The sequence below is a fragment of the Littorina saxatilis genome, linkage group LG7 (assembly GCF_037325665.1).
Source record: "Littorina saxatilis isolate snail1 linkage group LG7, US_GU_Lsax_2.0, whole genome shotgun sequence".
In the NCBI taxonomy this organism is placed as follows: domain Eukaryota; kingdom Metazoa; phylum Mollusca; class Gastropoda; order Littorinimorpha; family Littorinidae; genus Littorina; species Littorina saxatilis.
The window spans coordinates 7,709,768-7,725,920 of NC_090251.1; the positions used below are offsets into that span (position 1 = coordinate 7,709,768).

Genomic DNA, 16,153 nt, shown 5'->3' on the forward strand with positions numbered 1-16,153 from the left:
AACCAGCAGAGGGCAGAGCGGGGGCGGACTGTAACACTGTCCACACGCCGTGCACAGTGCCCGGAGCCCAGTGTGATGACGGAATATGCAAGTGCAATGCTGGAGTGGAGACCACACGTGACTTCACTTGCGGTGAGTGAAGTGGCGGTTGATCTCTATCAACGATAAGGATAAGATTTGGTTTAAACACAATTTTATTCAAAATACATGACATGAAACAATTGATAAAAATGCAGCAAGGACACGAACTCAAGCAGATGCTTGTTTGACGTGACCATAACAATGCTAAGTTACACAAGTTTTCATGATGGTGGACAACACAATTATTAACCAGAAGAACAAAATGTAGGAGGGGGGTATGGGGAACTTAATCAAAACAGGAGGATTTACAGAAGAAGAAAAATAATCAAAGAAAAAAAGAAAAAAAAAAGAAAAAAAGGTGAGACTATGAATGAAGCGCGTGGGACGAGAACATCGATGCTGAGACATGCAATAAGTAAGTTCAGATAAATGTACATTTTCATGGAGAGGGCAGCATAGTTCGTTACGAATGTATGGAAGAAAACAACCACACCACAGGAAAAGATTTCATGTAATCCTGTGAGGTAACCCTCGTTGTTTTTTTACGAATTAATATTGTTGATTGCAAAGAATGTCAGCCACAAAATAAAATCGGCGAAGACTGGCACTTTGTACTGAACACAGCCAGACGGTAAACTGTTTGATGATCAGCACGGGGAGAAGGGTGGCACTTTGTACTGAACACAGCCAGACGGTAAACTGTTTGATGATCAGCACGGGGAGTAGGGTGGCTTCAAGCAAGTGTGTCTGTCTAATCATTGTGCTTTACTTTAAATTTCAGCTGGAGAATCAGAGACGAAAGAAAACCCCGGTGAGTAGATGCGTTAGTGTTCTGTACAGTCTGTGTTAACAAGGTTACGTTGCTTAATTCCTCAATGAGCTATATTCACAATATGCGTTCTGTAGTTGAGATGCCGTCGTGTACATCTTTCACTGAATCGTGTATTGTTTTTGAGCACCCTGCAGTATGCTATGGGTCAAAGAACACACACACGCTTATACACACACACACACACACACACACACACACACACACACACACACACACACACACACACACACACACACACACACACACACACACACACACACACACACACACACAAACACACACTCACACAACTTTGCTGATACATACGATAAATGGGACCTACATGCCGTTATACATCGCGTTCAGAACACATAGTGAAATTTGTTCGAGTTTCAGCAGGAACACAAACACCAACTTTCCTGCACATAATTATTCTTTCATTCCTCAAATCGATGTTTTCTTACCCAGCAGTTTGCGTGTTTGTGTGTGGGTCAAACCCGTCAAATCCTGCCTTTTAGGGGTAGCCTACTGAGATTAGACCGAATAACTGAGGCGCCTCAGATGGTGAAGAAAGAGCCCACGGTGTGAAAATCAGGGATGAATTGTTTCATTTACTCTCATAACTTTATCAATTAAGTTTATGCGGCTGGAGCGCCAGATAACGTCTGAGTCATATAACGTAATATAAAAATAATGTGTATGAAGATTCGCAGTGTGTGGGTGTGTGTGGTGTGTGTGTGTGTGTGTGTAGGTGGTTTTACCGACAAATGGGGACGATTGTCACTGGAGAGCAGTCAAATGGGGACGCTTCCGACAAACGGGGACGTCCCCATTTGTCGGCCCGTGCGACCCCATTTGACTGGATTTGAGCAGATTGAGCGACCCCATTTGACTGCTTCCTAGCATCCCTGTGGACAAACGGACTGGATTTTCACACAGATTCATACACATATTTTAGCTCTGCACTTTGTGGTCTGCTCAACTAAACCATGTGATTTTTATCATGTGACTTCAAATGACTTTACAGTAACTGCTTTCATCAGAATTCAGTTTCTATTCAAATGCAGTCAAACTAAAACATTTATTTGAATTAAAAAAAACAAAAGTTATTGCATTTAATATATTTTATTCAGAGTATTTTGAAAGAGTTCTGATTATTTGATCACGGTTTTTTTTTGTATTAAAACAAAAACAAACACAGAAACATATACATTCCTGTAAAAAAAAAATGATTACAATTATTTTGTTATGAGATTTATTTTAGCTTATTCCCCCCTCTGCTTCTTTACCTCTGTAAACTTGTAGAGCTAGTTATTTTTCGATAATGACCCAGCAACCAAACAAATAACGAGCCAGCAACAGCCTGAATCCTCGATAGTGCAATGGGTTGAGAAGCTGTTCTGTTTCGGTACTACTTTTGCGACTGAAAAGTTCCAAACGCTCTATACGTACGAAGTATACATCTCTGGAGCAAACAATACAAACATACCGCATCTAAATTAACAACTACAGGCCTGAACACATGAATCTCCATATAAAATCCATGAGTTCGGTTGTTTTCTGAATCTAGATCTGCTGTGCACAAACCGTTCATCACAAGCAAATTCCCAAGGCAAGTAACTCATACTCTAGCGACAAGAGTAGTTCCCCTTCTTTTAACGCAGTTTCTTCGACAACACTGACTGCAATCCGACGGTCAGTTTTCAACAATATTTCATTTTATAAACAGATCACACGCAACCAAATGCACACATCTCATCAATTTAAACAACATAAAGCGGTTTCATACACTATTTTCCCCAGAAAACTGAACTTCATACAGTAATTAACGTTGGAACACGGGTGAACAATGGTGCAAAAGTTCGTCTGCTAGTCCCATTTGACGAAAGAACATTATCCTTCGCGATACTAAAACATAAACAGAACACACAATATCTGCCTTTACCGCCACAGCAGAATAACAGCATATCTGTGTACTTGATTTTAGTCCAAAACAGGGAAACTGAAAAGAAGTGTTAACAGAATGGAATGATTTGCACGGAACTATACAACCGCGCATTAATCGATCGCCTGCGCAGGTTGACTGGTTGAGTGATTCGGATTCGATCAAACTTTCGCACAAAAACTCTTGTTTTCTTTGAATAACTGAAGAAAGGAGGAATAAAGAGGTTACACACCTCGTCTCAGTGATTATTAAAAATAATGGTCTCAGTTCGCGGTCATGAAAAAGCTCGCTGAAGCTCGCATTTTTCATGATCCGCTAACTTCGACCATTATTTTTAATAATCACTGAGACTCGGCATGTAACCTCTACTTAATTCAAAGTGTTGTGTCTTTGTCATTTGTTGGTTTGTGCAGTGCAGTTGTTTTGTCAGTTATTCTTCTCTTCATTTGTTCTATCGTCTTTCTTCTTCTTTTTTGTGTGTGTATTTTTGTGTTTTTGTGCCTGAAGAAGACCCTTAGGTCGAAACGTCGCTGTTATTCGTTCCGTGTTCGTCATTTTAACGTGAGTACATTGCTTTTTGGTCTCTTTATTGTTCCCTCTCACGTCCAGTCGCCATTGTTTAATACATGTTTTAATGTGTTTTGTATAATCCGGAAGCAGGAGTTTAAAACCTATGTATATATTAAGGGAAAAGTCTGGGTTGTGGCACTCGATCACTAGGTGGGGCACTGCCCTTCGCTCCCTGTTACCCGAGTTCCAATCCTCGTGGTAAGGCGTCCGCCCCGTGATCGGGAGGTCGTGGGTTCGAACCCCGGCCGGGTCATACCTAAGACTTTAAAATTGGCAATCTAGTGGCTGCTCCGCCTGGAGTCTGGCATTATGGGGTTAGTGCTAGGACTGGTTGGTCAGGTGTCAGAATAATGTGACTGGGTGAGACATGAAGCCTGTGCTGCGACTTCTGTCTTGTGTGTGGCGCACGTTATATGTCAAAAGCAGCACCGCCCTGATATGGCCCTTCGTGGTCGGCTGGGCGTTAAGCAAACAAACAAACAAACCCGAGTGCCAACAACAATAGGATGAGCATCAGAAGCGAAGATAAAGAGGGAATTTTTTTCTCTGCGCGCGCGCCAGCAAGCAGGATGTCTCAGAACTGAAGCGGTAATAGTATGATCTAATTACAGGCGATGGGTTTATGGGTCACGTGATTATATATATGAAGTCTTCTATCGCGCGCGTATCTCCAGACTCGGACTCAAGGCGCAGGAATCTATTTATGCCGTGTGAGATGGAATTTTTTACACAATACATCATGCATTCACATCGACCAGCAGATCGCAGCCATTTCGGCGCATATCCTACTTTTCACGGCCTATTATTCCAAGTCACACGGGTATTTTGGTGGACATTGTTTTATCTATGCCTATACAATTTTGCCAGGAAAGACCCTTTTGTCAATCGTGGGATCTTTAACGTGCACACCCCAATGTAGTGTACACGAAGGGTTCTCGGTTTTTTGTCTCATCCGAAAGACTAGCACTTGAACCCACCACCTAGGTTAGGAAAGGGGGGAGAAAATTGCTAACGCCCTGACCCAGGGTCGAACTCGCAACCTCTCGCTTCCGAGCGCAAGTGCGTTACCACTCGGCCACCCAGTCCACGTGATGTGGGGGCGGAGCCAAACATTGGTTGATACTTACTGTGTTGACATTAGTTCATTGGCCCCGCCCCAACATCATATGACTTACTAATCCATGGGCTATCATTGGTTCATGTTTTTGGCGCTAAACTATCTGACAGGTAAAGAACTATTTTGATGTGACACGTTATTACTTGGTGCAAATACGCGCAGTGTTTAAAACCACTTGGCGGACAGAACTGTGCATTCTCACAATTCGACACTTACTACATCCATAATAACCACACCGTTGATCAATCGCTGAGAAATGGCACAAATGACAGTTGGGGAAAACATTCAGAAGTTGGAATGATCTTACTGAACGGCTGGCAGACTTTTCCAGAAAGAACGATTTGGTGTACGTGGTCAAATACAGTCGTGCTGTTCAACTTGCGAACAAGAATTCAAAACAGCCCTTTCCAGACGAACTGAAGTATGCATACGCAAAACTTGTGTGCAAGTACTCAGGAAAAGGACGACTCACAGGCCGAGGTGCGAAGAGGAGCAATGGGTAAGCGGATTAATATTTAGTTGCTATACTTCTGATGCGTTCTTGTCACAGATAGTAACTCGTATGAATGTTTAATTTTAATATTATTTTTTTTTTTTTTAGGTTTACAATGTTTCAACATTCATTCCAGTATCGACTGACATTTTAACGAGTGCGGAAAGTCTGTCTGTCTGTCTGTCTGTCTGTCTGTCTGTCTGTCTGTCTCTCTGTCTGTCTGTCTATCTGTCTGTCTGTCTGTCTGTCTCTCTCTCTCTCTCTCTCTCTCTCTCTCTCTCTCTCTCTCTCTCTCTCTCTGCGCGCACTTCTTCTTCTTCTTCTTTGTCGGACAGATTTTTCACACAAATGACCAGGAAACCAGATTACGTAAGCCGTGTCAGCTGTACCCTTTGTAAAAGTCAGCGTAGCTCGAGAACGGCATTGAAATATTTTCGGTGTTCTTTACCTTGCCCAAGAAGCAGAGCATAAGAGTATACGTCACACACTCGAGTCAAGGACGTCGTAAAATGGCCCTCGGTCAAGTTTTCACCGAGAACCATTTTATGATGTCCTTAACAATTATGTGTTAGTCGGCTTAGAATATGCGCGCAGGTTTCAAAGTTTTGATCCATTCGATTATCTCAACAGACATCCTTTGATTGTAAAGTTGAATGCGGGCACATGATGGTTGAAAATACTTAACTTGAAAGTTTCCCGCTGTGGTAGATTTTTATGGTGGTTGTCACACAGGCAGCGACGGCTTTACTGGTCGGACCCAGTTGTGCGTTACCTCGCTTTTGCCTTTAATGACTGACTGACTGGCTGACTTTGGGGATTAACGTCCTCTGAGGTAACTAGGATCTATTTGGGAACATTTACTGTGATACTGTAAGAGGAGCAAGAAAAGAAAAGAAAAATGATGATGATGATGATGATGATGATGATGATGATGATGATGATGATGATGATGATGATGATAGAAAGAGAGAAAGAAAGAGAATAGTGAGAGAGAGGGGAGAAAGAGAAAAAGAGAGAGGGGGAGAGAGAGGGAGAGAGGGAGAGAGAGAGAGGGGGAGAGAGAGAGAGAAAAAGAGAGAGAGACAGAGAGAGAGACAGAGAGAGAGACAGACAGAGAGAGAAGAGAGAGAGAGAGAGAGAGAGATTTAGAACCGACTCCAGACGATGGGAAATGCTGTAAAGATACATTTGACGTAAAGCGAGTGACGCAATTTCACTAGATTTTTTCGAACTTTGATCATTTAGATTCCAAGTGAGCGGGTCGGCATTGCACACTCAGAGGATGGGCGGTGCTTTGCTATTCCGTGAAGCACCCACCGACAAAACTAGCTTTTCTGTACTTTTTTTTTTAGATAAAGAGAGTATTATCTCGCAGCATTTGAAGTGTCATTCTTTAGAATAAATCACGTTGGTATTGTTGATTTAAATTTGTACTTTGTCTTGTCAATGTTTTGCTTGATAAACAAAAAGGGTCCCTGCTTGAACGTTATAACATTTAGAGGGTCACCTAGAATCCGTCCTGATTGGTCAAAAAGCCATATGAGGCACTGAACTGGTACTAAAATAAAATAATGTGCTGACAAATTTAAGCTTCTTTTTTAATACAGTAACAGGATAGATTTCTCCCCCGAAAACTACAGAAAATTGGCCATTTTGACCTCCATAATGTAACATCTTACAAGTAAGTGTAGTTGGACCTGTCTTTAACGACAGTTTGAAACGAGTTGTTATCGCAATTAAAGAAAGCCGCCGTTGGCTACTCGGGTGGTGTCTTATCGCTTTCAAGAGTATGTCAAGAGGTGTGTATGGGGTGCGCTCAAGCGCAGAAGACAACGTGATTGCATTCGGCTAACTCAGAGCCGTCCCGCCCGCCTGGTACGTTTAGCAGTCGGTATAACGAGATGGTAGTGTATGAATTTTATTTATTGGTGATGTAGAGATAGTACAATGTCATTAAAAAAAATAAATTCAAAACAAACATGAGTTTAAAGGTTGTGAAAGACAGGTTGTGAACGTTAGTTTGACCGAAACTGGCAGCCGCAAACACATAATACCAAACAATCAATATTATGATAGATTCTGGATAAATAATATATTATAATGTGCATCTTGTAGGTGATTGTGCTTTTAATAATTTTCAGATTTGTTTTCCCTGTTAATGCTGATGCCACAGTACTAGTTGATTTTTATAGGGAGAAAATGGTTTTGTTTTAAAATGTTCATTATGTACATTGCTTTGTAATTTTGTTAACACATTAATTTTGTGAAACGCCCAGAACCATGTCAGGATTTGCAATACATAAAAAAACTTTATTATTGTTTTATCTTTTTATATTTAGTCAAGTTTTGACTAAATATTTTAACATCGAGGGGGAATCGAAACGAGGGTCGTGGTGTATGTGCGTGTGTGCATGTGTGTGTGTGTGTAGAGCGATTCAGACTAAACTACTGGACCGATCTTTATGAAATTTGACATGAGAGTTCCTGGGTACCGTATGAAATCCCCGAACGTTTTTTTCATTTTTTTGATAAATGTCTTTGATGACGTCATATCCGGCTTTTTGTGAAAGTTGAGGCGGCACTGTCACGCCCTCATTTTTCAACCAAATTGGTTGACATTTTGGTCAAGTAATCTTCGACGAAACCCGGACTTCGGTATTGCATTTCAGCTTGGTGGCTTAAAAATGAATTAATGACTTTGCTCATTAAAAATCGGAAAATTGTAAAAAAATATAAAAAAATTTATAAAACGATCCAAATTAACGTTCATCTTATTCTCCATCATTTGCTGATTCCAAAAACATATAAATATGTTATATTCGGATTAAAAACAAGCTCTGAAAAATAAATATATAAAAATTATTATCAAAATTAAATTGTCCAAATCAATTTAAAAATACTTTCATCTTATTCCTTGTCGGTTCCTGATTCCAAAAACATATAGATATGATATGTTTGGATTAAAAACACGCTCAGAAAGTTAAAACAAAGAGAGGTACAGAAAAGCGTGCTATCCTTCTTAGCGCAACTACTACCCCGCTCTTCTTGTCAATTTCACTGCCTTTGCCATGAGCGGTGGACTGACGATGCTACGAGTATACGGTCTTGCTGAAAAATGGCATTGCGTTTAGTTTCATTCTGTGAGTTCGACAGCTACTTGACTAAATATTGTATTTTCGCCTTACGCGACTTGTTTATGATTACTATTACCATTATCAGTATATAAGAGGGACCACGCTTATACCGAAACTGCAATTTAAACAAAATTAATGTTGAAGAAATCAAAAATACATCGAACACATTTCACGCTTTGATTTAACTTATGTTTCCAGCTCGTCACAGACACAGCCTAAGTGCGAAGGCCTGTCTTGAAGCAGAAACGCTTTTGGTGTTCTAGTCGCTTCACACTTTAAGTCAAGTGTCATTCAGTCCGTCTCTCACAATATCACACCTATCCGCGAAAATAGGCAATAGGCCATGATGGGCCATATGTCAGGGAACATAAGTAGCTCGCTGACTGTCTGATTTTTTTCCCGAGATTTTATTACCTCTCTGGGCCATAAGATGTGGACTACCTTGGGATGGGACAATAAAGTAATGAGAGAGAAAAATCTAATATATTCCTTGACTTTGGGGTAGCGCGACTCTGTTGCAGCTAACTTTCATGTGGGAGAAATAGGCCCTGTCGGAGAACAGAAGTAGCTCGCTGAGTGTCTGATTTTTTCCGAGCTTTTATTACCTCTCTGGGCCATACGATGTGGACTACCTTGTGGTTTGTTTGTTGTTTGTTACGTGTAAGGATTACCCACATGACAAGCAAACAATACATAATTCGTTTGATCTTATCGAGGTTATCGTTCCGAATAAGTTGTTGTATATTCTGTAAACATTCCACTTTTAAACACATTTTTAAAACACCTGTTGTGAACACTGAATGAATTACTCTTTTACAAAAATAACACATGAATAACACACACTAAATAATGTTTACCATTTGTGCTACTTTTACCAGTTGAATTAAACAAACTTCACCAACAAAGTATTGCGACAAATTACGCACCCGAATTAAGGCATTAATTCCCATGTCATTTTGTTCAATTTGTCTATGCTACTACCCGTAGTACATGTAGTATGTAGTCAAAATAGTCGGAAAGTTTCAAAGCAAACTAACAAGTCCTTGCTGACATACAGCGCTTTTTCGCATAATGCCCCTCGTAATTAACGCAAAAAACTCCCGTTTTTGACCGCACATACGATCGACACCTGCATCAGAAGTAATAGCATAGAACACAAAATATGCGAGCGTGTGAATCCGTGATTTGTAAAAATGTAAAACAATCGCCCCGCGATTTACAAATCACGTAAATGCGCCGGATATTTTCTTGTCATCTCCAAAGTCAAGGGATCTATTAAATGTTTTCAATAAGGAATCAGAAAGGCCATATACATTCCGCTCCGCGCATATCTATTAAAATCCTTCGGCAACAAATTATTGCGACAAATTACGCACCCAAATTAAGGCATTAATTCCTATGTCATTTCGTTCAATTTGTCTATGTACTACCCGTAGTAGCTTACATGTAGTATGTAGGCAAAATATTCGGAAAGTTTCAAAGCAAACTAACAAGTCCTTGCTGACATACAGCGCTTTTTCGCATAATGCCCCTCGTAATTAACGCAAAAAACTCCCGTTTTTGACCGCACATACGATCGACACCTGCATCAGAAGGAATCCCGTCGCGATATAACCTTCGTGGTTGAAAACGACGTTAAACACCAAATAAAGAAAGAATCAGAAGGAATAGCATAGAAGACGTAATATGCGAGCGTGTTAACCCGTGATTCGTAAAAATGTAAAACAATCGCCCCGCGATTTACAAATCACGTAAATACGCCCGATATTTTCTTGTCATCTCCAAATTAAGTCAAGGGATCTATTAAATGTTTTGATTCTTATTTCATTACTTTTTTGTCCCATCGCTGGGATATTCGGGTCAATTCCCCCCAATGGAAGGCTAGCAGGAACAAAGTCGCGCTTCCTCCAAATCAGGGGATCTATCAGATGTTTTTTCTTCTTTACTTCATTGTCCAATCACTGGGAAATTCGGGGCGTTTCCTCCCTGTGGAAAGCTAGCAGCAACAGAGACACGCTACCTCAAAGTCAAGGGATATATTAGATTGTTGTTTTTCATTACTTTATTGTCTATTCGCTGGGAAATTCGGGTCGCTTCCTCCCAGTGAAAAGCTATCAGCAACCGAGTCGCACTACCCCAAAGTCAAGGGATATATTAGATTTTTTTTCTCTCATTACTTTATTGTCCCATCGCTGGGAAATTCGGGCGCTTCCTCGCAGAGAAAAGCTAGCAGCAACAAAGTCGCGATACCCCGAAGTCAAGGGATCTATAAGATGTTTTTGTCATTAATGTATTTTCCCGTCGCTGGGAAATTCGGGTCGCATTCTCCCAGAAGAAAGCTAGTAGCAACAGAGTTGCGCTACCCCAAAGTCAAGGGATCAATTAGATTTATTTAATTCTTTTCATTATTTTATTGTCCCATCGCTCAAAAATTCGGATTTGTTTTCTTTATGCTAAAAATCGTAATATTTTATCTGTCGAGTCCAAACCACCCCCACCACCCAGCGTGGACGGCTTCACTGTGTCACAATGTGGATGCAAAGAAAGACAAAAATATCTACTGAAAGAGCACACGCCGACGACGAGCAATATCTAGTAAAACTGCAGACGGGTCACCTGCAGACTCAGCCGTGTGTGTATGTGTGTGTGTGTGTAATCCAGCAGCGTGCTTACAACAACAACAACAACAACAAACACAAAAAACACCTAATAAAAAATGTTTAAAAAAAACCACAATAAATACCGGTTAAGCGATATGAAACAAATCAGTCAATCTGTCGCTCGAAACAAAAATATCAACACTAAAAACCAGCCATATATGACGTAATGTGAGTAGTTTTGACAGCATCGCTGATCACCTACCTTAATTCTGTTTTCACATATCGATGGGTTAAAACCAGAACCATCTAACTGGATTTCCACCATTTTGAGAAATGGCCACTTGAAGATTTCAACCCCTTATAACAAATAGTAAACACAGGATTGTAGCCCTCATATTTTACACACTTGACTTAGAGGTAACACTGGTCATGCACACTAGTAATCAATTTAATTGAACAACTTTTTCATATGCAAAAAAGGTATAATTTGTTCTGCTTCCAGAATACACTCCTGCTCTTTTCTCAGTTCTGGAGCTAGAAAAGCCCAGTGCACCATAGCTGCTTCTGACTTCCACACAGACCCCACTGTGGCCTGTGCTACAGCAGTCAGAAGCAGCCTCCTCGCACATAGCATGTTCTGCTTCCAAGCAAAGCTTATACTGTACATTAGTTCAAATCGTTTTTCAAAGTTTATTACCGTCATAAACAAACAAATGTCAAGTCACTTGCAAAAATATCATCAAGGACTCATGTATTCATCATTGTGTGGCCTAATGAACGCAACAGGCATAAATAAAAATTAAATTGCCGGTACTTTTCATAGCGAAAAAAAACCCACAACACACACACAAAACTCTCTCTGAAATCATTACACTTTTTTTTTTATTGTGTTTTTCAAGAAATCCCAACGGTAATCTTATGTTGTATCAGCTCATATCGTTTTGCGTTACGCACAAAAACTACAAACCCAATAACACTAACAACAAACCAAACGAACAAAGCAGCAAACAAGCAAGCAAACAAACGAATAAACACAAGGCTGAAGGCGCATTTTAACCACACAATGCAAATGGTAACAAAATCACGAGCTTTAGATCCTGACTGCATGCTCTGTTCATTATCAAGAAAACAAATAGGCATTCTTACCTTTTGTTGTACTTTCCTCTTCACAAAAATGTTGTGCAGAAAGGTCGAAATAAATAATACACATTTTGCACTTTTAACAGTCGACCTCCTGTACTGCTTTTGTCTTAGCCGTTTGACCAGTTATTCCTGTGTAAAATTCATCTCTGAGTGTCTTCGCTTTTCGAACACACCTTTTCCCGTAGTCCCGGGTTGCAGAGTCTTCAAGTTCGGCTGAACTTCTTCTCATGAGGTGTCACATAGGATGCTTCCTTCATCGATGACAGAATTTTCTTTGTTGGGGTTCCATAAACAGATGGAAGAGATGCTGTGGTAGTTTCACCTTAACCGGGAGCAGTGTCTGACATATATACTACAAGCTGATGTGAATACACCTACAGGGTAACAGAAACTGTGGAAGCACACACAGGAGAAAGATGTACAGGAGTTGGGTAGCTTGATTCATTTTTGAGGGGTGGAATCACAATCAGCAAGTATTGGAGTTGATGCATGACTGACTCGAACAGGAGGATAACCCCCATTCACCATGTTCTCAAAAGGATCTTCGATTGAAGAAACAGCACAATCGTCATATTTTGGGGTAGATTTTGCCAATGGAGACGCATCAAAGTCATCAGGTTTCACTTTTAGCATTGGCAGAAAGGAGATTATGCAACCGTAATCCGTGAATCCGTAGGACAGTCTCCTGAAATGCATGGTGCTTCTTACTTGCCTGGACGGCCTGATTCATCTCCTTTCAAACAGCGTCTGCAAAAGACATGGATACTATGAATGTTATCTCCTTTGAACAGGCAATTACTACATGTACTTCTATTTTAAAATTATTAACCGATAATTAAAAAAAAAGGTAATTGCCTCCGTATTATCGCTTCTGCGTTAAAACTTTGGATAGTTTTCGTGTTTCTATTCACACAAACAAATGAAACATTAGTACTTGATTACACTCTGACCACTCATGCTCATCAGTTTGACATTGTGATAACCTCTGAATAACAAAATATATTAGAGTCAATTAAACTGACAAAATCCATCAACCAAATCATTCATTTATCCATCTTTACAAGCATACACAAATACTGTAAACACTGTACTCACTTACATTTTTTAATTTTTTAACAAACACTAAAGAGCTGCATAGATACACTACAACATTAAGGCATGAGCACATGCACACACCGTCACACACAAACACACACTGACACAAACAAACACACACGCGCGCAAGAACATTCACGCTGAAACAAACACATTTACCTGCCTGTGTTTAACAATTAGGAAAACAAAACACAAAAAGCTAGGAATCAGTTTGCAGACAGGATTTAGACTGAATCAGAAGGTTAATCCCCTATATATTTTAAAAAGGAATCTGAATTTCAGCTTTTATGGTCTGTTCAAATGGGGAAAAAACATAATACATGAAGATACTCACTTGAATCTGTGTCCTGACTCGAGCAACAGCCAAATTGACTGTACAGCAAATGTAAAAATGGCAGAGAGCTGTTTTCAGAAAGTGGACCATCCTTTTGTCAGTTTAGCACACCCCCCCCCCACCCCACCCCACCCCCTTGCACCCACTTTACCACCAACCCCCCTCCCCGGCCCCAACCCCCTTATTACCACCCTCCTCCCTCAATATCAAGGGACTGCAATCTTTCCTAATTCATTCTTCATACACTCTTTATCACAGGAAAGTTAATTGTGTTTAAACCCTGTACATCCGGAGTCAGGAATTCGGATACTGACACTTGACAGGTGTCACTGACCTGTTTTAGTTCCCACAGTCTATCAAATTCCTTTTTCTGTCGACAACAGACTCTACTACTGCTAGTTACACTATTCTGTGTGCTGGAGGAAATCCTACACCACACAGAAAGGGTCAAGACCAGATACCACTACCGCGAATGTGCGCTTATCTGGCTGCGCTGAAAACAGGAAAAGTGACTGTGACACAGCAAGCAGAAGAGGTCAGGTGACGATGGCTGCATCTGGCTCGCAGTGAAACACTCCCCTTTCCCCACAGGCCTCAGTAGCAGAACAGACTAAACTGAACTTAGCACGTTCTGCTTCCAACCTGGATGGAGTTAGAGGGTTCTGCTTCCAAGATGAGCAGGAGAAATGCTTGGAGCCAGAACAAATTATGACTTATAAATACGCAATTATGCAAGATTTTCAAGAATCCTTCACAGAAAGTGAGAATCATGTTACCATAAGTCAAATAACTATAAAGTTGCAAAACATGTTATTTGGAGGTAATTGGTTCTGGTTTTAGCCCATCGATATTAATGTTTAAAACAAACATAAACTTTGAAAATAATTCTCTGAGAATGTTAGGACAGTTCCACTCAGCTTGAACTCAGGTCAAAAGGAGTTCAGGTCATTCTCTCCCTGACAGGATGCCTTGAGATTCCTTGTCTGGCAAGGAAACCGATTTTTGTGTGTGTGTGCATATTTAGAGCTTTTTGTAATGTATTATTGATATAAGCAGATTCGCGATCGTCGATAATGATTTTTCATGGTGTTTTGTCATTTTAAAATTACGAAGGAATTGAAATGTAAGACAGTTTCAAGCGAGCTATTTTTCGCGGCTGTATTTACTGTGCAAACAATTCTAAATATGACAAAAGTGTCACGTGATAATCAACCGTTTGGTTTCGGCGCTCACTGGAGCAGACGATTTTTTCTGTAACCAGTTGACAGAGATGAAACCATATATTACGGTCTCCTTCCGGCAGCAGTCCCAAAATTTCGACTTGTTTTGACCTTAGAACGATGTCTTTATCATAACTGTGAAGAACAGAACGGAGATCACTGTCGAAGTCGGCCAATCTGCAATCATTTTCGTCTCGCGAACACTGATCTCAAATTTAGATCAGTGCTCGCGAAAAACATATGGGAGATAACTCTGTATTCTTTTTTTATATTTAGTCAAGTTTTGACTAAATATTTTAACATCGAGGGGGAATCGAAACGAGGGTCGTGGTGTATGTGCGTGTGTCTGTGTGTCTGTGTGTCTGTGTGTCTGTGTGTGTGTGTAGAGCGATTCAGACTAAACTACTGGACCGATCTTTATGAAATTTGACATGAGAGTTCCTGGGTATGAAATCCCCATACGTTTTTTTCATTTTTTTGATAAATGTCTTTGATGACGTCATATCCGGCTTTTCGTGAAAGTTGAGGCGGCACTGTCACGCCCTCATTTTTTAACCAAATTGGGTGAATTGCTGACATTGAGTGACATTGTGTTAGTTTGAAGAAGGTAAGCACTTTTAGGCCAAATAACACAAGATTGTCCGTGTTCTTGTTTTCTGTCTGTGTTTTGCTTGTTGGTGAAGGCATAATTTAGCTGCTGCAATCTTCTTTGGTGGGGGGGGGGGGGGGGTCATTTTAGGTAAACAATTTCAAAAAATCTTCAAATATTTTGCCCCTGGACCCCACTGGGGGCCTCCTGCGGCCCCCAGACCCCCGCCTTTGTAAGTTGAACTCCCTTTTTCCAATGCTAGGCCCTGATGACATAAGCTTGTCCCCCAGCATCACACACACACACACTCACACACACACACACACACACACACACACACACACACACACACACACACACACACACACACACACATTTAATACCGATGCCACATTTCAAGAAATCGGGCTGCATGTATATTTGTTGTCTTCAGTTTGCAACGAAGGACACACGGCTGCATGCTAAAGTCTACAATTAGAATGGCCGAAGCTATTGGAATACCGTTTTCATAGTAAATATTTTTGTCATAGTAAATATTTTTGTCATTGATCTTCAGGCTTCCATAACATTTCCCCAAATGTCTTGCGAATACGCCTGAAACGTTGCATGAACAAAAACAACAACAACCGAAAAACAAACGCTGTGCATAGGGCACACAGATATCGATGATAATCTACTGATGATAATTTAGCAGGGGACGTATCAGCCGGGACATTATTTATCATGCGGAACAACATTCATATATGCATCAAGTGTACTAATTGATCCTGCCAAATAGTTGTATTTGTTTGTGACTGATGCATTTTTCATTCACATTGCACATGTGTCACGCCAGGATAATCAAGGGCGGTAATTTTGTTCGGATTAGGTGATTCCCTCCCCTGATAGCAAAAGAACACAATTTGATGACACCCCCCCCCCCCCCCCCCGCCCCCCCATCTCATAAGTGTTGTTAAACTTTGTTTTTGGTTTTTGAATATTGATATGAAAGGTTCAGCCCTACCCGTGTAAACAATTCGAT

The 16,153-nt window shown here is 40.6% G+C and overlaps 1 protein-coding gene across 2 annotated transcripts in view; it reads left to right on the forward strand.

Annotated features, from left to right (window-relative positions):
• Positions 1-16,153, forward strand: part of LOC138970602 (uncharacterized) — a 244,468-nt gene that overhangs the window by 196,864 nt on the left and 31,451 nt on the right. For both annotated transcript variants that reach the window (XM_070343070.1, XM_070343071.1), the window contains 2 exons: positions 1-132; positions 863-892. In XM_070343070.1, coding sequence (XP_070199171.1) covers positions 1-132; positions 863-892 — 162 coding nt within the window. The remainder of the gene's footprint in view (positions 133-862; positions 893-16,153) is intronic.